The sequence below is a fragment of the Drosophila miranda genome (genome assembly GCF_003369915.1).
Source record: "Drosophila miranda strain MSH22 chromosome Y unlocalized genomic scaffold, D.miranda_PacBio2.1 Contig_Y44_pilon, whole genome shotgun sequence".
NCBI lineage: Eukaryota > Metazoa > Arthropoda > Insecta > Diptera > Drosophilidae > Drosophila > Drosophila miranda.
Genome location: NW_022881630.1, coordinates 1 through 21,965, shown reverse-complemented (window position 1 = coordinate 21,965; position 21,965 = coordinate 1). Strand labels below are relative to the sequence as shown.

Here is a 21,965-nt window from a genome sequence, read left to right as displayed (position 1 = left end):
AGTGTGAAGAGGGCCATAGGACACGCGCTGCATGACAAAAACCTGAAAGAAGACATACTGTATAGCCTAATGTGTAACGCTGAAAACATAGTAAATTCCAGACGCTTACACACATTGCTCTGGATAACCCCACAGACGATCCGATAACCCCTAATCACTTTCTTTTAGGTTCTCCCAATTCTAGCCAGACACCACATCCACAAGAGGAGAAGTACCAGCCAACTCGAAAGGAATGGCGCATCGCTCAGCAGATCTCACACTCATTTTGGAACAAGTGGCTCAATGAGTACCTACCAGACCTATGCAGACGGACAAAGTGGCATCACCCAGTGCCACCACTCGCTGAAATGGACATTGTTCTTATCTGTGATAAGAACCTTCATCGATCTCAATGGAAAAAGGGAGTTATTCTAGCAGTCACGCCTGGACGCGACGGACAGGTTCAATCAGCCACTGTAAAGACGACGGCTGGAGTTCTACACCGCCCAACCTGTATGCTGGAAAAGCTAGACATATTGTGAATCACGAGCGTGCTTGATTCACGGTGGTGGGATGTTGTCGAGAAAAATTAGCTTATATATACTTAGTTTTAAGCAAGGGCACAGATACCCTACGTAAAGAAAAAAGAGAGAAGAAAAATGGCCACACTATGAAAAGACAAGAAGGTCACATTAGTTTGAGCACTCGAAGAAAGAGCGGGGAGAAAAGACGAAGCGTGCGTAGATATATTATACACATATAAGAATAAAATGTATTAACCTCCTTTTGCAAATAGGAAATAAAACGCAACCAACGCCTAAGTACCTATGAAGATAAGCGATTGTGTTTTATCCGCAATTCTCACGTTCCTGGACTCAACAAAGATTGATGCGTCAATTTTGTTAAACGAAAGTGAGAACCCAAATTCGTCGCTGCGTGTACACCAGTACATTCCCAGGACCTTTTGATAATGCGAAGATTCATCCCTATCAAGAGTTATGGGTTCAGCTACTTGTTCGTTACCAAAAACCTTGTTGAAGAATTTCGAATTGGACACAAGCTTTCTCAGTTCGAATCCTCCCTTTTTGTGAATGTCAACTATCTCCTCACGACTCTCACAGCCGATTCTTCGGATGAAAAACAATGCATCAAATCGTCCACATAATGGTTTTTAATAATGGCATTCACCGCATCTGGATACGATTCCTTAAATTCAAGTGCGTTTCTATTTTTCACATATTGAGCAGAGGCCGGTGAACATTTGGCTCCAAAGGTCATGACCTGCATTTCATACTCCTTCATCTCGTCGCCTGGATTCTTCCTCCATAGTATGCGTTGGGCACATCGATCCTCCTTTCGTATTATGACTTGGTGGAACATTTCTGCTATGGCAGCACAGACTCCAATCGGTTTCTGTCTGAACCTCATAAGAATGTCCGTTAGGATTGATACCCGTCGGGGCCAGTCATGAGCATGGAGTTTAACGACACTCCATCGACTTCTGCAGCCGCGTCGAAAACAATTCTCAACTTGCCGGCTTGTTAGGATTTAAGACCCCAAAATGAGGCAGGAACCATTCTTTTTCTTGTCCACTTCCAGTTCATTGCTTGTGATATGCCGAATGTATGACTTTTCTTCGTATGCTTCCATCAGTCGCAGTATTTTTTGTAGTACTCTGGATCATGTATAAATTTTCTTTCCAAAGACAATTGTCTCTTTATTGCCATTTTCTTGCTGTCAGGCAAGACGACGTCATCCACTTTCCATAGTAATCCCGTTTCAAAACGGTCACCAATACGTTTTGTCGTGGTTGACAGCAATCGGTTCGATCTCTCAGTTTCTCGACCTTCTACGTGGTTTTTCACAATCCGCACATCCATTTCCAAATTCGTGATGTAGTCTCGCACCAACTGTTCAATGTGCTCCGTCATTGTGTTTAACCAGATGTACGGCCTTTACATTACTCATGGGTCCTGATTCTCCGCGACATTTTCCAAACGCAACCCATCCCAGATTGGTTAATGCAATGGCTGGCCCAACGTATCCCATAGATCTCATTTGCTTTGGAGCTATCAAATGTAGGTTATCTAGTCCGATTAGTATTTCAGGTCTAGCATTTCTATAGCCTTTCAAAGGAATACTCTTTATGTGTGGGTATTGCGAACTTAGCTCAGACATGTTTACGGATTGCTTCGGCAGCCGTAAATCCTTAATAGTCCTTACTCCGTTTAGTGCATAGACCTTGCCTCCACGTTCATCAGATATTCCAATATTAAATCGGCTGACCAATTCCGTTGATGTCTTTTCTCCAAACCATTGCAATGTCAGACTTTCTTTGGGCCCATGTAATCCTAACTCGTCTGCCAGGCTTTCATTTATAAGGGTTACTGCAGAACCTTCATCGAAAAAGGCGTGGCACCTCACTATTTTATTTTTATCATGAAGATTAACAGGCAATATCTTAAACAAAATCATTGAGCTAGCCTCATGCGTTGCTGTTCCTGTGAACTTTACTTCCTCGCCTGGTTGATTAACTGATTCTGCATGGAGCAAACGGTGAATGCGTTTGGCACATCCATCAAGTCCACATTGGTGATGTCGTCTACATTTTTGACTACGATGGCAGTACTTTAGGCAATTAAAGCATAATTTTCTTTCCCTTACATGCTGCCATTTTTTTTCAAGTTCTAACTGGGCAAATGAGTTACAGTTTTCCCAGTCGTGTTTCCCATTGCAGACGGAGCACGCCTTCATGGTTACAAGTCTGATGTCGTTTGCATGGAATAGTCTCGACTTTTCCTTCTTTGGCTTGAACGTCGCCTGATCGTCAACCAATCCTGCGACTTGCACTTCTTCGGCCAATCCCTGAAGCCATAGACTTAAATGACTGATCGATTTTTCATCTCCTAGTTGCTTGGAATGGCGTGCCCACTCCAGTCTCTGTTGCACTGGCAACTTTAAGATTAACTCCTCCATTAATGTTGGGTTTTTTAACTGCTGATGTGCGTTAGCTGCTTCTAAGAATGAAGCCAAGTTTTGTACCTTCATTTTGAACTCTACTAATAGTACCAATCTCCCTTCGCGAATGCTCGGAAATTCTCTAACGCGACTAATCTGGATTTTTACGAGTTTCTCCGGTCTACCAAAATTTTGTTTAAGGGTCTCTAAAATATTTGAAGCGTTAGAACTGTGAATAAGCAAACATTCAACGGTCTCCCTAGCCTTGCTATTTATTGCCTTTTGGAGGCGTAACAAATTTTGCCTGTCACTGTATCCGTACTCTACAGTGGTCATAGTGAAAGCTTCGTTGAACATTGGCCACTCTTCGGGAGCACCATTAAACTCCGGTAGATCGTACAATTTTCTTTGCGTTTCCTGAGAAGGAACCGGTTGCCTTGGTGATGAGACTGCGTCAGATATCACTGAGGCTCATCCGTGGTTGATTGTGGTCGTGGCTCGCCAGTTCTCCTTCCACTAATACCAAGGGATCGCAGAAGTATATTAGTTTTTTCCATTTGAATTTGATTCATCCGCAGAACTTCCATTTGGAACTGCTGCATTTGCATTGCATTGGCCCGCTGACTTTCTTGCATTTGGCGCCACATCCCCATCATAACGTTAACAACGCCATGTGATTGGGCTTCTTTTGATGTGCCGGCCCCGGCCCCCTCCATATTTGAGGCTTCACCTTGCGCGGATTCTCTTTCCACTTTTCCCATCTCAACGTTGTCCTCGTCCATTTCATCCGTTGCCCTTAATTTGCTCATTGCTCTGGTAATCATCACCCGCAGACTAACCTTTCCCCAAATCAACAATCAAATTGGCACTTACCAAACAAACCACAATCCAGAAATTTTCACTCGATTTCATCAGCCAACTGCGCACTCAAGCCTCTAGTTGCTGGCCCGCAAGAACTTCGTTGGTTAGAGCGAGATGGCAGTATGTGCACGATCTCGCATACATACATATAAATGTGCGCTTTTTTCAGCTGCCTGACGTGCGCACCCACGTTGGCCTCCGTGTTCTGCAATGTTTATTATCCACCCACGAGCGAGATGACCGTCTCCTTGTGGGTTCCGTCGCTTTTCCAATGTCCAGTATACTTCAGTGCTTGCACCACGAGTTTCTGCCCGTCTTCATACAAACTCCAAGAACTCTAGCGTCATTGGCTTCCAAGAAGCGAAATAAAAGATGTTGAGTCCAGGAACGTGAGAATTGCGGATAAAACACAATCGCTTATCTTCATATGTAGGTACTTTGGCGTTGGTTGCGTTTTATTTCCTATTTGCAAAAGGAGGTTAATACATTTTATTCTTATATGTAGGTAATATATCTACGCACGCTTCGTCTTTTCTCCCCGCTCTTTCTTCGACTGCTCAAACTAATGTGACCTTCTTGTCTTTTCATAGTGTGGCCATTTTTCTTCTCTCTTTTTTCTTTACGTAGGGTATCTGTGCCCTTGCTTAAAACTAAGTATATATAAGCTAATTTTTCTCGACAACATCCCCACCACCGTGAATCAAGCACGCTCGTGATTCACAATATGTCTAGCTTTTCCAGCATACAGGTTGGGCGGTGTAGAACTCCAGCCGTCGTCTTTACAGTGGCTGAGCGAACCTGTCCGTCGCGTCCAGGCGTGACTGCTAGAATAACTCCCTTTTTCCATTGAGATCGATGAAGGTTCTTATCACAGATAAGAACAATGTCCATTTCAGCGAGTGGTGGCACTGGGTGATGCCACTTTGTACGTCTGCACAAGTCTGGTAGGTACTCATTGAGCCACTTGTTCCAAAATGAGTGTGAGATCTGCTGAGCGATGCGCCATTCCTTTCGAGTTGGCTGGTACTTCTCCTCTTGTGGATGTGGTGTCTGGCTAGAATTGGGAGAACCTAAAAGAAAGTGATTAGGGGTTATCGGATCGTCTGTGGGGTTATCCAGAGTAATGTGTGTAAGCGGTCTGGAATTTACTATGTTTTCAGCGTTACACATTAGGCTATACAGTATGTCTTCTTTCAGGTTTTTGTCATGCAGCGCGTGTCCTATGGCCCTCTTTACACTGCGTACCAATCTTTCCCAGCACCCACCTGCATGGGGGTTTAGCGGGCAATTAAACAGCCATTCGATCTGCTTGGTTGACAACTCGTTCGCTATTCTAATGTGATCGAGGTCCTGTAATTCTCTTTTCAATTCACGCTCAGCTCCCACCAAATTGGTACCATTGTCAGATCGGATTCTTACTGGTCTTCCGCGTAAGGCATGTAAATATGCATATCCAGCGTTTCTTCTATCCAGGCCTTCCTCTTACAACCAGAAACGGTCTCATATAGTCGATTCCAACATATGAGAATAAGCGTATGTACGGAGAGAGTCTGTCCTTAGGAAGTTGTCCCATTAATGGCATTTTTGGTGAAGCTCTCTGGATTTTACAAGTCATACAATTTCTAGCTGCACGGCGAACCTCCTGTCGGCAGTGTGGTATGTAGTACTTTCTGCGTATTTCTGCTATAATTGTGTTTTCATTCTGGTGTTTCCATAGCTCGTGATAATGTCGCACGATCAATTTTGTAACGTGATGCCCTTGGGGCATTAATATTGGACGCCTGGTTTCTTCTCCAACCGAACATGCGTTATTAATACGCCCATTCATGCGGATCACTTCTCTTCCGTCTATGATCGGAGACAACTTCCACAGCTTGCTGTTCTTTTCGATGGACTGTCCAGTCAATAGCGCCACCCGCTCATCATGAAATGCAACATCCTGTACATTGCGGATCACTATGAGTACAGCTTCTTCAATTTCAGCTACATCAAGGTAGACTTTTCGTTTGATCTTACGATCACACATCCTGTAGACCCAAGCGACAACTCGCATCCGCCTTGTAAATGAAGAGAACCTTTCCAGCAACTCCCTGAATACGATATTGACAGATCCATCTGAAGACATCTCATTGATTGATAACGTAAACTTGCTTCTTAGTTCCAGTTCCGTGTCACCAACGTCTGAAGTTCCTAGATTCCATTGACTTGCGTCCTCTTGAAGGAATTGAGGGCCTCTCAACCAGGAGGTTTCTCGAGTTCCAGATCTGAGTTTGGTGCCAAAGTCTGCCGGGTTATCCTTAGTAGGCACCCAATGCCAATCTTCCAACCTTGTGGCTTCAAGTATCTCGTCAATTCTGTGTCCTACATATGGCTTATATTTTCTGTGATCTGATTTAATCCATGCTAAGACAGTCTTGGAGTCGGACCACATGTGGACACATTTGGGGTTGACGTCGTGACCCTCAAGAATACATTTCCTGAGACGAGTTCCTAGCACTGCCGCCTGTAGCTCGAGCCTGGGTATGGTCGATAGTTTCATTGGGGCACACTTGGTCTTTCCCATTATAAATGCGGACTTCCATTTAGATTTCGTACGCATGCGCCAGTATCCAACTGCTGCATAAGCTGACTCACACATCGCAAAATATGTGTAGTTCAATTGGTTCCCCAAAGAACTCTTCAGCGTAACATCGGGGTATCCTTATCTTGCATGCTTGGCTTAGGCTGCGCAACCAACATTTCCATTGCTTTATATCGTCGCCCTCAATTGGCTGGTCCCACTCTGTTCGCTTTTGCCATATTGACTGCAGAAGCAGTTTAGCGATCAGGGAATATTCGGCTAGAATTCCAAATGGGTCAAACACAGACATAACCACTCGCAATACTTCTCGCTTAGACGGTATTCTTGATTCTGAAAAGATTGATGCGTCAATTTTGTTAAACGAAAGAGAGAACCCAAATTCGTCGCTGCGTGTACACCAGTACATTCCCAGGACCTTTTGATAATTCGAAGATTCATCCCTTTCAAGAGTTATGGGTTCAGCTACTTGTTCGTTACCAAAAACCTTGTTGAAGAATTTCGAATTGGACACAAACTTTCTCAGTTCGAATCCTCCCTTTTTGTGAATGTCAACTATCTCCTTCACGACTCTCACAGCCGATTCTTCGGATGAAAAACAATGCACCAAATCGTCCACATAATGGTTTTTAATAATGGCATTCACCGCATCTGGATACGATTCCTTAAATTCAAGTGCGTTTCTATTTTTCACATATTGAGCAGAGGCCGGTGAACATTTGGCTCCAAAGGTCATGACCTGCATTTCATACTCCTTCATCTCGTCGCCTGGATTCTTCCTCCATAGTATGCGTTGGGCACATCGATCCTCCTTTCGTATTATGACTTGGTGGAACATTTCTGCTATGTCAGCACAGACTCCAATCGGTTTCTGTCTGAACCTCATAAGAATGTCCGTTAGGGATTGATACCCGTCGGGGCCAGTCATGAGCATGGAGTTTAACGACAATCCATCGACTTCTGCAGCCGCGTCGAAAACAATTCTCAACTTGCCGGGCTTGTTAGGATTTAAGACCCCAATATGAGGCAGGCACCATTCTTTTTTCTTGTCCACTTCCAGTTCATTGCTTGTGATATGCCGAATGTATGACTTTTCTTCGTATGCTTCCATCAGGTCGCAGTATTTTTTGTAGTACTCTGGATCATGTATAAATTTTCTTTCCAAAGACAATTGTCTCTTTATTGCCATTTTCTTGCTGTCAGGCAAGACGACGTCATCCACTTTCCATAGTAATCCCGTTTCAAAACGGTCACCAATACGTTTTGTCGTGGTTGATAGCAATCGGTTCGATCTCTCAGTTTCTCGACCTTCTACGTGGTTTTTCACAATCCGCACATCCATTTCCGAATTCGTGATGTAGTCTCGCACCAACTGTTCAATGTGCTCGTCATTGTGTTTAACCAGATGTACGGCCTTTACATTACTCATGGGTCCTGATTCTCCGCGACATTTTCCATACGCAACCCAACCCAGATTGGTTAATGCAATGGCTGGCCCAACGTATCCCATAGATCTCATTTGCTTTGGAGCTATCAAATGTAGGTTATCTAGTCCGATTAGTATTTCAGGTCTAGCATTTCTATAGCCTTTCAAAGGAATACTCTTTATGTGTGGGTATTGCGAACTTAGCTCAGACATGTTTACGGATTGCTTCGGCAGCCGTAAATCCTTAATAGTCCTTACTCCGTTTAGTGCATAGACCTTGCCTCCACGTTCATCAGATATTCCAATATTAAATCGGCTGACCAATTCCGTTGATGTCTTTTCTCCAAACCATTGCAATGTCAGACTTTCTTTGGGCCCATGTAATCCTAACTCGTCTGCCATTTTATTTTTAGCATGAAGATTAACAGGCAATATCTTAAACAAAATCATTGAGCTAGCCTCATGCGTTGCTGTTCCTGTGAACTTTACTTCCTCGCCTGGTTGATTAACTGATTCTGCATGGAGCAAACGGTGAATGCGTTTGGCACATCCATCAAGTCCACATTGGTGATGTCGTCTACATTTTTGACTACGATGGCAGTACTTTAGGCAATTGAAGCATAATTTTCTTTCCCTTACATGCTGCCATTTTTTTTCAAGTTCTAACTGGGCAAATGAGTTACAGTTTTCCAAGTCGTGTTTCCCATTGCAGACGGAGCACGCCTTCATGGTTACAAGTCCGATGTCGTTTGCATGGAATAGTCTCGACTTTTCCTTCTTTGGCTTGAACGTCGCCTGATCGTCAACCAATCCTGCGTCTTGCACTTCTTCGGCCAATCCCTGAAGCCATTGCCTTAAATGACTGATCCATTTTTCATCTCCTAGTTGCTTGGAATGGCGTGCCCACTCCAGTCTCTGTTGCACTGGCAACTTTAAGATTAACTTCTCCATTAATGTTGGGTTTTTTAACTGCTGATGTGCGTTAGCTGCTTCTAAGAATGAAGCCAAGTTTTGTACCTTCATTTTGAACTCTACTAATTGTTCCAATCTCCCTTCGCGAATGCTCGGAAATTCTCTAACGCGACTAATCTGGCTTTTTACGAGTTTCTCCGGTCTACCAAAATTTTGTTTAAGGGTCTCTAAAATATTTGAAACGTTAGAACTGTGAATAAGCAAACATTCAACGGTCTCCCTAGCCTTGCCCTTTATTGCCTTTTGGAGGCGTAACAAATTTTGCCTGTCACTGTATCCGTACTCTGCAGTGGTCATAGTGAAAGCTTCGTTGAACATTGGCCACTCTTCGGGAGCACCATTCAACTCCGGTAGATCGTACAATTTTCTTTGCGTTTCCTGAGAAGGAACCGGTTGCCTTGGTGATGAGACTGCGTCTGATATCACTGAGGGCTCAGCCGTGGTTGATTGTGGTCCTGGCTCGCCAGTTCTCCTTCCACTAATACCAAGGGATCGCAGAAGTATATTAGTTTTTTCCATTTTAATTTGATTCAACCGCAGAACTTCCATTTGGAACTGCTGCATTTGCATTGCATTGGCCCGCTGACTTTCTTGCATTTGGCGCCACATCTCCATCATAACGTTAACAACGCCATGTGATTGGGCTTCTTTTGATGTGCCGGGCCCGGCCCCCTCCATATTTGAGGCTTCACCTTGCGCGGATTCTCTTTCCACTTTTCCCATCTCAACGTTGTCCTCGTCCATTTCATCCGTTGCCCTTAATTTGCTCATTGCTCTGGTAATCATCACCCGCAGACTAACCTTTCCCCAAATCAACAATCAAATTGGCACTTACCAAACAAACCACAATCCAGAAATTTTCACTCGATTTCATCAGCCAACTGCGCACTCAAGCCTCTAGTTGCTGGCCCGCAAGAACTTCGTTGGATAGAGCGAGATGGCAGTATGTGCACGATCTCGCATAGAAACATTTAAATGTGCGCTTTTTTCAGCTGCCTGACGTGCGCACCCACGTTGGCCTCCGTGTTCTGCAATGTTTATTATCCACCCACGAGCGAGATGACCGTCTCCTTGTGGGTTCCGTCGCTTTTCCAATGTCCAGTATACTTCAGTGCTTGCACCACGAGTTTCTGCCCGTCTTCATACAAACTCCAAGAACTCTAGCGTCATTGGCTTCCAAGAAGCGAAATAAAATATGTTGAGTCCAGGAACGTGAGAATTGCGGATAAAACACAATCGCTTATCTTCATAGGTACTTAGGCGTTGGTTGCGTTTTATTTCCTATTTGCAAAAGGAGGTTAATACATTTTATTCTTATATGTAGGTAATATATATACGCACGCTTCGTCTTTCCTCCTTCCGCTTTCTTCGACTGCTCAAACTAATGTGACCTTCTTGTCTTTTCATAGTGTGGCCATTTTTCTTCTCTCTTTTTTCTTTATGTAGGGTATCTGTGCCCTTGCTTAAAACTAAGTATATTTAAGCTAATTTTTCTCGACAACATCCCCACCACCGTGAATCAAGCACGCTCGTGATTCACAATATGTCTAGCTTTGCCAGCATACAGGTTGGGCGGTGTAGAACTCCAGCCGTCATATTCACTGGGGCTGAGCGAACCTGTCCGTCGCGTTCAGGCGTGACTGCTAGAATACCTCCCTTTTTCCATTGAGATCGATGAAGATTCTTATCACAGATAAGAACAATGTCCATTTCAGCGAGTGGTGGCATTGGGTGATGCCACTTTGTCCGTCTGCATAGGTCTGGTAGGTACTCATTGAGCCACTTGTTCCAAAATGAGTGTGAGATCTGCTGAGCGATGCGCCATTCCTTTCGAGTTGGCTGGTACTTCTCCTCTTGTGGATGTGGTGTCTGGCTAGAATTGGGAGAACCTAAAAGAAAGTGATTAGGGGTTATCGGATCGTCTGTGGGGTTATCCAGAGCAATGTGTGTAAGCGGTCTGGAATTTACTATGTTTTCAGCGTTACACATTAGGCTATACAGTATGTCTTCTTTCAGGTTTTTGTCATGCAGCGCGTGTCCTATGGCCCTCTTCACACTGCGTACCAATCTTTCCCAGCACCCACCTGCATGGGGGTTTAGCGGGCAATTAAACAGCCATTCGATCTGCTTGGTTGACAACTCGTTCGCTATTCTAATGTGATCGAGGTCCTGTAATTCTCTTTTCAATTCACGCTCAGCTCCCACCAAATTGGTACCATTGTCAGATCGGATTCTTACTGGTCTTCCGCGCCGCGCCATGAAGTTATGCAATACTCGAAGACACGTATCTGTTGTCAGGTCCCTGGCAATTTCCAAATGAATTGCTCTTATTGTAAGGCATGTAAATATGCCTATCCAGCGTTTATCGGTACTCCTTCCTCTTATAACCAGAAACGGTCCCATATAGTCGATTCCAACATATGAGAATGGACGGAGAGAGTCTGTCCTTAGGAAGTTGTCCCATTAATGGCATTTTTGGTGAAGCTCTCTGGATTTTACAAGTCATACAATTTCTAGCTGCACGGCGAACCTCCTGTCGGCAGTGTGGTATGTAGTACTTTCTGCGTATTTCTGCTATAATTGTGTTTTCATTCTGGTGTTTCCATAGCTCGTGATAATGTCGCACGATCAATTTTGTAACGTGATGCCCTTGGGGCATTAATATTGGACGCCTGGTTTCTTCTCCAACCGAACATGCGTTATTAATACGCCCATTCATGCGGATCACTCCTCTTCCGTCTATGATCGGAGACAACTTCCACAGCCTGCTGTTCTTTTCGATGGACTGTCCAGTCAATAGCGCCACCCGCTCATCATGAAATGCAACATCCTGTACATTGCGGATCACTATGAGTACAGCTTCTTCAATTTCAGCTACATCAAGGTAGACTTTTCGTTTGATCTTACGATCACACATCCTGTAGACCCAAGCGACAACTCGCATCAGCCTTGTAAATGAAGAGAACCTTTCCAGCAACTCCCTGAATACGATATTGACAGATCCATCTGAAGACATCTCATTGATTGATAACGTAAACTTGCTTCTTAGTTCCAGTTCCGTGTCACCAACGTCTGAAGTTCCTAGATTCCATTGACTTGCGTCCTCTTGAAGGAATTGAGGGCCTCTCAACCAGGAGGTTTCTCGAGTTCCAGATCTGAGTTTGGTGCCAAAGTCTGCCGGGTTATCCTTAGTAGGCACCCAATGCCAATCTTCCAACCTTGTGGCTTCAAGTATCTCGTCAATTCTGTGTCCTACATATGGCTTATATTTTCTGTGATCTGATTTAATCCATGCTAAGACAGTCTTGGAGTCGGACCACATGTGGACACATTTGGGGTTGACGTCGTGACCCTCAAGAATACATTTCCTGAGACGAGTTCCTAGCACTGCCGCCTGTAGCTCGAGCCTGGGTATGGTCGATAGTTTCATTGGGGCACACTTGGTCTTTCCCATTATAAATGCGGACTTCCATCCAGATTTCGTACGTATGCGCCAGTATCCAACTGCTGCATAAGCTGACTCACTCGCATCGCAAAATATGTGTAGTTCAATTGGTTCCCCAAAGAACTCTTCAGCGTAACATCGGGGTATCCTTATCTTGCATGCTTGGCTTAGGCTGCGCAACCAACATTTCCATTGCTTTATATCGTCGCCCTCAATTGGCTGGTCCCACTCTGTTCGCTTTTGCCATATTGACTGCAGAAGCAGTTTAGCGATCAGGGAATATTCGGCTAGAATTCCAAATGGGTCAAACACAGACATAACCACTCGCAATACTTCTCGCTTAGACGGTATTCTTGATTCTGAAAAGATTGTTGTCGAGAAAAATTAGCTTATATATACTTAGTTTTAAGCAAGGGCACAGATACCCTACATAAAGAAAAAAGAGAGTAGAAAAATGGCCACACTATGAAAAGACAAGAAGGTCACATTAGTTTGAGCAGTCGAAGAAAGAGCGGGGAGAAAAGACGAAGCGTGCGTAGATATATTACCTACATATAAGAATAAAATGTATTAACCTCCTTTTGCAAATAGGAAATAAAACGCAACCAACGCCTAAGTACCTATGAAGATAAGCGATTGTGTTTTATCCGCAATTCTCACGTTCCTGGACTCAACATCTTTTATTTCGCTTCTTGGAAGCCAATGACGCTAGAGTTCTTGGAGTTTGTATGAAGACGGGCAGAGACTCGTGGTGCAAGCACTGAAGTATACTGGACATTGGAAAAGCGACGGAACCCACAAGGAGACGGTCATCTCGCTCGTGGGTGGATAATAAACATTGCAGAACACGGAGGCCAACGTGGGTGCGCACGTCAGGCAGCTGAAAAAAGCGCACATTTATATGTATGTATGCGAGATCGTGCACATACTGCCATCTCGCTCTAACCAACGAAGTTCTTGCGGGCCAGCAACTAGAGGCTTGAGTGCGCAGTTGGCTGATGAAATCGAGTGAAAATTTCTGGATTGTGGTTTGTTTGGTAAGTGCCAATTTGATTGTTGATTTGGGGAAAGGTTAGTCTGCGGGTGATGATTACCAGAGCAATGAGCAAATTAAGGGCAACGGATGAAATGGACGAGGACAACGTTGAGATGGGAAAAGTGGAAAGAGAATCCGCGCAAGGTGAAGCCTCAAATATGGAGGGGCCGGGCCCGGCACATCAAAAGAAGCCCAATCACATGGCGTTGTTAACGTTATGATGGAGATGTGGCGCCAAATGCAAGAAAGTCAGCGGGCCAATGCAATGCAAATGCAGCAGTTCCAAATGGAAGTTCTGCGGATGAATCAAATTCAAATGGAAAAAACTAATATACTTCTGCGATCCCTTGGTATTAGTGGAAGGAGAACTGGCGAGCCAGGACCACAATCAACCACGGCTGAGCCCTCAGTGATATCAGACGCAGTCTCATCACCAAGGCAACCGGTTCCTTCTCAGGAAACGCAAAGAAAATTGTACGATCTACCGGAGTTTAATGGTGCTCCCGAAGAGTGGCCAATGTTCAACGAAGCTTTCACTATGACCACTGCAGAGTACGGATACAGTGACAGGCAAAATTTGTTACGCCTCCAAAAGGCAATAAAGGGCAAGGCTAGGGAGACCGTTGAATGTTTGCTTATTCACAGGTCTAACGTTTCAAATATTTTAGAAACCCTTAAACAAAATTTTGGTAGACCGGAGAAACTCGTAAAAAGCCAGATTAGTCGCGTTAGAGAATTTCCGAGCATTCGCGAAGGTAGATTGGAACAATTAGTAGAGTTCAAAATGAAGGTACAAAACTTGGCTTCATTCTTAGAAGCAGCTAACGCACATCAGCAGTTAAAAAACCCAACATTAATGGAGAAGTTAATCTTAAAGTTACCAGTGCAACAGAGACTGGAGTGGGCACGCCATTCCAAGCAACTAGGAGATGAAAAATCGACCAGTCATTTAAGTCTATGGCTTCAGGGATTGGCCGAAGAAGTGCAAGACGCAGGATTGGTTGACGATCAGGCGACGTTCAAGCCAAAGAAGGAAAAGTCGAGACTATTCCATGCAAACGACATCGGACTTGTAACCATGAAGGCGTGCTCCGTCTGCAATGGGAAACACGACTTGGAAAACTGTAACTCATTTGCCCAGTTAGAACTTGAAAAAAAATGGCAGCATGTAAGGGAAAGAAAATTATGCTTCAATTGCCTAAAGTACTGCCATCGTAGTCAAAAATGTAGACGACATCACCAATGTGGACTTGATGGATGTGCCAAACGCATTCACCGTTTGCTCCATGCAGAATCAGTTAATCAACCAGGCGAGGAAGTAAAGTTCACAGGAACAGCAACGCATGAGACTAGCTCAATGATTTTGTTTAAGATATTGCCTGTTAATCTTCATGCTAAAAATAAAATAGTGAGGTGCCACGCCTTTTTGGATGAAGGTTCTGCAGTAACCCTTATAAATGAAAGCCTGGCAGACGAGTTAGGATTACATGGGCCCAAAGAAAGTCTGACATTGCAATGGTTTGGAGAAAAGACATCAACGGAATTGGTCAGCCGATTTAATATTGGAATATCTGATGAACGTGGAGGCAAGGTCTATGCACTAAACGGAGTAAGGACTATTAAGGATTTACGGCTGCCGAAGCAATCCGTAAACATGTCTGAGCTAAGTTCGCAATACCCACACATAAAGAGTATTCCTTTGAAAGGCTATAGAAATGCTAGACCTGAAATACTAATCGGACTAGATAACCTACATTTGATAGCTCCAAAGCAAATGAGATCTATGGGATACGTTGGGCCAGCCATTGCATTAACCAATCTGGGATGGGTTGCGTATGGAAAATGTCGCGGAGAATCAGGACCCATGAGTAATGTAAAGGCCGTACATCTGGTTAAACACAATGACGAGCACATTGAACAGTTGGTGCGAGACGAATTCGGAAATGGATGTGCGGATTGTGAAAAACCACGTAGAAGGTCGAGAAACTGAGAGATCGAACCGATTGCTATCAACCACGACAAAACGTATTGGTGACCGTTTTGAAACGGGATTACTATGGAAAGTGGATGACGTCGTCTTGCCTGACAGCAAGAAAATGGCAATAAAGAGACAATTGTCTTTGGAAAGAAAATTTATACATGATCCAGAGTGCTACAAAAAATACTGCGACCTGATGGAAGCATACGAAGAAAAGTCATACATTCGGCATATCACAAGCAATGAACTGGAAGTGGACAAGAAAAAAGAATGGTTCCTGCCTCATTTTGGGGTCTTAAATCCTAACAAGCCCGGCAAGTTGAGAATTGTTTTCGACGCGGCTGCAGAAGTCGATGGAGTGTCGTTAAACTCCATGCTCATGACTGGCCCCGACGGGTATCAATCCCTAACGGACATTCTTATGAGGTTCAGACAGAAACCGATTGGAGTCTGTGCTGACATAGCAGAAATGTTCCACCAAGTCATAATACGAAAGGAGGATCGATGTGCCCAACGCATACTATGGAGGAAGAATCCAGGCGACGAGATGAAGGAGTATGTAATGCAGGGCATGACCTTTGGAGCCAAATGTTCACCGGCCTCTGCTCAATATGTGAAAAATAGAAACGCACTTGAATTTAAGGAATCGTATCCAGATGCGGTGAATGCCATTATTAAAAACCATTATGTGGACGATTTGGTGCATTGTTTTTCATCCGAAGAATCGGCTGTGAGAGTCGTGAAGGAGATAGTTGACATTCACAAAAAGGGAGGATTCGAACTGAGAAAGTTTGTGTCCAATTCGAAATTCTTCAACAAGGTTTTTGGTAACGAACAAGTAGCTGAACCCATAACTCTTGATAGGGATGAATCTTCGAATTATCAAAAGGTCCTGGGAATGTACTGGTGTACACGCAGCGACGAATTTGGGTTCTCTCTTTCGTTTAACAAAATTGACGCATCAATCTTTTCAGAATCAAGAATACCGTCTAAGCGAGAAGTATTGCGAGTGGTTATGTCTGTGTTTGACCCATTTGGAATTCTAGCCGAATATTCCCTGATCGCTAAACTGCTTCTGCAGTCAAAATGGCAAAAGCGAACAGAGTGGGACCAGCCAATTGAGGGCGACGATATAAAGCAATGGAAATGTTGGTTGCGCAGCCTAAGCCAAGCATGCAAGATAAGGATACCCCGATGTTACGCTGAAGAGTTCTTTGGGGAACCAATTGAACTACACATATTTTGCGATGCGAGTGAGTCAGCTTATGCAGCAGTTGGATACTGGCGCATACGTACGAAATCTGGATGGAAGTCCGCATTTATAATGGGAAAGACCAAGTGTGCCCCAATGAAACTATCGACCATACCCAGGCTCGAGCTACAGGCGGCAGTGCTAGGAACTCGTCTCAGGAAATGTATTCTTGAGGGTCACGACGTCAACCCCAAATGTGTCCACATGTGGTCCGACTCCAAGACTGTCTTAGCATGGATTAAATCAGATCACAGAAAATATAAGCCATATGTAGGACACAGAATTGACGAGATACTTGAAGCCACAAGGTTGGAAGATTGGCATTGGGTGCCTACTAAGGATAACCCGGCAGACTTTGGCACCAAACTCAGATCTGGAACTCGAGAAACCTCCTGGTTGAGAGGCCCTCAATTCCTTCAAGAGGACGCAAGTCAATGGAATCTAGGAACTTCAGACGTTGGTGACACGGAACTGGAACTAAGAAGCAAGTTTACGTTATCAATCAATGAGATGTCTTCAAATGGATCTGTCAATATCGTATTCAGGGAGTTGCTGGAAAGGTTCTCTTCATTTACAAGGCGGATGCGAGTTGTCGCTTGGGTCTACAGGATGTGTGATCGTAAGATCAAACGAAAAGTCTACCTTGATGTAGCTGAAATTGAAGAAGCTGTACTCATAGTGATCCGCAATGTACAGGATGTTGCATTTCATGATGAGCGGGTGGCGCTATTGACTGGACAGTCCATCGAAAAGAACAGCAAGCTGTGGAAGTTGTCTCCGATCATAGACGGAAGAGAAGTGATCCGCATGAATGGGCGTATTAATAACGCATGTTCGGTTGGAGAAGAAACCAGGCGTCCAATATTAATGCCCCAAGGGCATCACGTTACAAAATTGATCGTGCGACATTATCACGAGCTATGGAAACACCAGAATGAAAACACAATTATAGCAGAAATACGCAGAAAGTACTACATACCACACTGCCGACAGGAGGTTCGCCGTGCAGCTAGAAATTGTATGACTTGTAAAATCCAGAGAGCTTCACCAAAAATGCCATTAATGGGACAACTTCCTAAGGACAGACTCTCTCCGTACGTACGCTTATTCTCATATGTTGGAATCGTTTATATGGGACCGTTTCTGGTTGTAAGAGGAAGGCCTGGATAGAAGAAACGCTGGATATGCATATTTACATGCCTTACGCGGAAGACCAGTAAGAATCCGATCTGACAATGGTACCATTTTGGTGGGAGCTGAGCGTGAATTGAAAAGAGAATTACAGGACCTCGATCACATTAGAATAGCGAACGAGCTGTCAACCAAGCAGATCGAATGGCTGTTTAATTGCCCGCTAAACCCCCATGCAGGTGGGTGCTGGGAAAGATTGGTACGCAGTGTGAAGAGGGCCATAGGACACGCGCTGCATGACAAAAACCTGAAAGAAGACATACTGTATAGCCTAATGTGTAACGCTGAAAACATAGTAAATTCCAGACCGCTTACACACATTGCTCTGGATAACCCCACAGACGATCCGATAACCCCTAATCACTTTCTTTTAGGTTCTCCCAATTCTAGCCAGACACCACATCCACAAGAGGAGAAGTACCAGCCAACTCGAAAGGAATGGCGCATCGCTCAGCAGATCTCACACTCATTTTGGAACAAGTGGCTCAATGAGTACCTACCAGACCTATGCAGACGGACAAAGTGGCATCACCCAATGCCACCACTCGCTGAAATGGACATTGTTCTTATCTGTGATAAGAATCTTCATCGATCTCAATGGAAAAAGGGAGTTATTCTAGCAGTCACGCCTGGACGCGACGGACAGGTTCGCTCAGCCACTGTAAAGACGACGGCTGGAGTTCTACACCGCCCAACCTGTATGCTGGAAAAGCTAGACATATTGTGAATCACGAGCGTGCTTGATTCACGGTGGTGGGGATGTTGTCGAGAAAAATTAGCTTATATATACTTAGTTTTAAGCAAGGGCACAGATACCCTACGTAAAGAAAAAAGAGAGAAGAAAAATGGCCACACTATGAAAAGACAAGAAGGTCACATTAGTTTGAGCAGTCGAAGAAAGAGCGGGGAGAAAAGACGAAGCGTGCGTAGATATATTACCTACATATAAGAATAAAATGTACTAACCTCCTTTTGCAAATAGGAAATAAAACGCAACCAACGCCTAAATACCTATGAAGATAAGAGATTGTGTTTTATCCGCAATTCTCACGTTCCTGGACTCAACATCTTTTATTTCACTTCTTGGAAGCCAATGACGCTAGAGTTCTTGGAGTTTGTATGAAGACGGGCAGAAACTCGTGGTGCAAGCACTGAAGTATACTGGACATTGGAAAAGCGACGGAACCCACAAGGAGACGGTCATCTCGCTCGTGGGTGGATAATAAACATTGCAGAACACGGAGGCCAACGTGGGTGCGCACGTCAGGCAGCTGAAAAAAGCGCACATTTATATGTATGTATGCGAGATCGTGCACATACTGCCATCTCGCTCTAACCAACGAAGTTCTTGCGGGCCAGCAACTAGAGGCTTGAGTGCGCAGTTGGCTGATGAAATCGAGTGAAAATTTCTGGATTGTGGTTTGTTTGGTAAGTGCCAATTTGATTGTTGATTTGGGGAAAGGTTAGTCTGCGGGTGATGATTACCAGAGCAATGAGCAAATTAAGGGCAACGGATGAAATGGACGAGGACAACGTTGAGATGGGAAAAGTGGAAAGAGAATCCGCGCAAGGTGAAGCCTCAAATATGGAGGGGGCCGGGCCCGGCACATCAAAAGAAGCCCATCACATGGCGTTGTTAACGTTATGATGGAGATGTGGCGCCAAATGCAAGAAAGTCAGCGGGCCAATGCAATGCAAATGGTTCCAAATGGAAGTTCTGCGGATGAATCAAATTCAAATGGAAAAAACTAATATACTTCTGCGATCCCTTGGTATTAGTGGAAGGAGAACTGGCGAGCCAGGACCACAATCAACCACGGCTGAGCCCTCAGTGATATCAGACGCAGTCTCATCACCAAGGCAACCGGTTCCTTCTCAGGAAACGCAAAGAAAGTTGTACGATCTACCGGAGTTTAATGGTGCTCCCGAAGAGTGGCCAATGTTCAACGAAGCTTTCACTATGACCACTGCAGAGTACGGATACAGTGACAGGCAAAATTTGTTACGCCTCCAAAAGGCAATAAAGGGCAAGGCTAGGGAGACCGTTGAATGTTTGCTTATTCACAGTTCTAACGTTTCAAATATTTTAGAGACCCTTAAACCAAATTTTGGTAGACCGGAGAAACTCGTAAAAAGCCATATTAGTCGCGTTAGAGAATTTCCGAGCATTCGCGAAGGGAGATTGGAACAATTAGTAGAGTTCAAAATGAAGGTACAAAACTTGGCTTCATTCTTAGAAGCAGCTAACGCACATCAGCAGTTAAAAAACCCAACATTAATGGAGAAGTTAATCTTAAAGTTGCCAGTGCAACAGAGACTGGAGTGGGCACGCCATTCCAAGCAACTAGGAGATGAAAAATCGACCAGTCATTTAAGTCTATGGCTTCAGGGATTGGCCGAAGAAGTGCAAGACGCAGGATTGGTTGACGATCAGGCGACGTTCAAGCCAAAGAAGGAAAAGTCGAGACTATTCCATGCAAACGACATCGGACTTGTAACCATGAAGGCGTGCTCCGTCTGCAATGGGAAACACGACTTGGAAAACTGTAACTCATTTGCCAGTTAGAACTTGAAAAAAAATGGCTGCATGTAAGGGAAAGAAAATTATGCTTCAATTGCCTAAAGTACGGCCATCGTAGTCAAAAATGTAGACGACATCACCAATGTGGACTTGATGGATGTGCCAAACGCATTCACCGTTTGCTCCATGCAGAATCAGTTAATCAACCAGGCGAGGAAGTAAAGTTCACAGGAACAGCAACGCATGAGGCTAGCTCAATGATTTGTTTAAGATATTGCCTGTTAATCTTCATGCTAAAAATAAAATAGTGAGGTGCCACGCCTTTTTGGATGAAGGTTCTGCAGTAACCCTTATAAATGAAAGCCTGGCAGACGAGTTAGGATTACATGGGCCCAAAGAAAGTCTGACATTGCAATGGTTTGGAGAAAAGACATCAACGGAATTGGTCAGCCGATTTAATATTGGAATATCTGATGAACGTGGAGGCAAGGTCTATGCACTAAACGGAGTAAGGACTATTAAGGATTTACGGCTGCCGAAGCAATCCGTAAACATGTCTGAGCTAAGTTCGCAATACCCACATATAAAGAGTATTCCTTTGAAAGGCTATAGAAATGCTAGACCTGAAATACTAATCGGACTAGATAACCTACATTTGATAGCTCCAAAGCAAATGAGATCTATGGGATACGTTGGGCCAGCCATTGCATTAACCAATCTGGGATGGGTTGCGTATGGAAAATGTCGCGGAGAATCAGGAACCATGAGTTATGTAAAGGCCGTACATCTGGTTAAACACAATGACGAGCACATTGAACAGTTGGTGCGAGACTACATCACAAATACGGAAATGGATGTGCGGATTGTGAAAAACCACGTAGAAGGTCGAGAAACTGAGAGATCGAACCGATTGCTATCAACCACGACAAAAACGTATTGGTGACCGTTTTGAAACGGATTACTATGGAAAGTGGATGACGTCGTCTTGCCTGACAGCAAGAAAATGGCAATAAAGAGACAATTGTCTTTGGAAAGAAAATTTATACATGATCCAGAGTGCTACAAAAAATACTGCGACCTGATGGAAGCATACGAAGAAAAGTCATACATTCGGCATATCACAAGCAATGAACTGGAAGTGGACAGAAAAAGAATGGTTCCTGCCTCATTTTGGGTCTTAAATCCTAACAAGCCGGCAAGTTGAGAATTGTTTTCGACGCGGCTGCAGAAGTCGATGGAGTGTCGTTAAACTCCATGCTCATGACTGGCCCGACGGGTATCAATCCTAACGGACATTCTTATGAGGTTCAGACAGAAACCGATTGGAGTCTGTGCTGACATAGGCAGAAATGTTCCACCAAGTCATAATACGAAAGGAGGATCGATGTGCCCAACGCATACTATGGAGGAAGAATCCAGGCGACGAGATGAAGGAGTATGAAATGCAGGTCATGACCTTTGGAGCCAAATGTTCACCGGCCTCTGCTCAATATGTGAAAAATAGAAACGCACTTGAATTTAAGGAATCGTATCCAGATGCGGTGAATGCCATTATTAAAAACCATTATGTGGACGATTTGGTGCATTGTTTTTCATCCGAAGAATCGGCTGTGAGAGTCGTGAAGGAGATAGTTGACATTCACAAAAAGGGAGGATTCGAACTGAGAAAGTTTGTGTCCAATTCGAAATTCTTCAACAAGGTTTTTGGTAACGAACAAGTAGCTGAACCCATAACTCTTGATAGGGATGAATCTTCGATTATCAAAAG

At 44.2% G+C, this 21,965-nt stretch overlaps 2 protein-coding genes and 1 long non-coding RNA gene across 4 annotated transcripts; 2 read left to right on the top strand and 1 right to left on the bottom strand.

The window, feature by feature from the left end:
• Positions 1–555: 555 nt before the first annotated feature.
• On the top strand, positions 556–816 carry LOC117194880. Its single transcript, XR_004474928.1, has 2 exons — positions 556–715; positions 776–816. It is a non-coding gene; the product is annotated as an uncharacterized LOC117194880 (long non-coding RNA).
• Positions 817–4,246: 3,430 nt separating this feature from the next.
• Positions 4,247–11,141, bottom strand: LOC108162358. The gene is made up of 2 exons (XM_033399342.1): positions 10,991–11,141; positions 4,247–5,195 (listed from the first exon to the last, which is right to left on the bottom strand). Exons 1-2 carry the CDS (start codon positions 11,031–11,033, stop codon positions 4,516–4,518), a joined length of 723 nt encoding a protein of 240 aa, XP_033255233.1. The 5' UTR covers positions 11,034–11,141; the 3' UTR covers positions 4,247–4,515.
• A 1,525-nt stretch (positions 11,142–12,666) lies between these two features.
• On the top strand, positions 12,667–18,736 carry LOC117194879. Of its 2 annotated transcripts, XM_033399341.1 has the most exons (3): positions 12,667–12,750; positions 12,811–13,256; positions 16,208–18,599. In XM_033399341.1, exon 3 carries the CDS (start codon positions 16,249–16,251, stop codon positions 17,653–17,655), a length of 1,407 nt encoding a protein of 468 aa, XP_033255232.1. In that variant the 5' UTR covers positions 12,667–12,750; positions 12,811–13,256; positions 16,208–16,248; the 3' UTR covers positions 17,656–18,599. The 2 variants fall into 2 exon arrangements, with proteins under 2 accessions (XP_033255232.1, XP_033255231.1); XM_033399340.1 differs by lacking the exons at positions 12,667–12,750; positions 12,811–13,256 and adding an exon at positions 18,659–18,736 and having other exon boundaries at positions 13,932–18,598.
• The last annotated feature ends 3,229 nt before the right edge of the window (positions 18,737–21,965 follow it).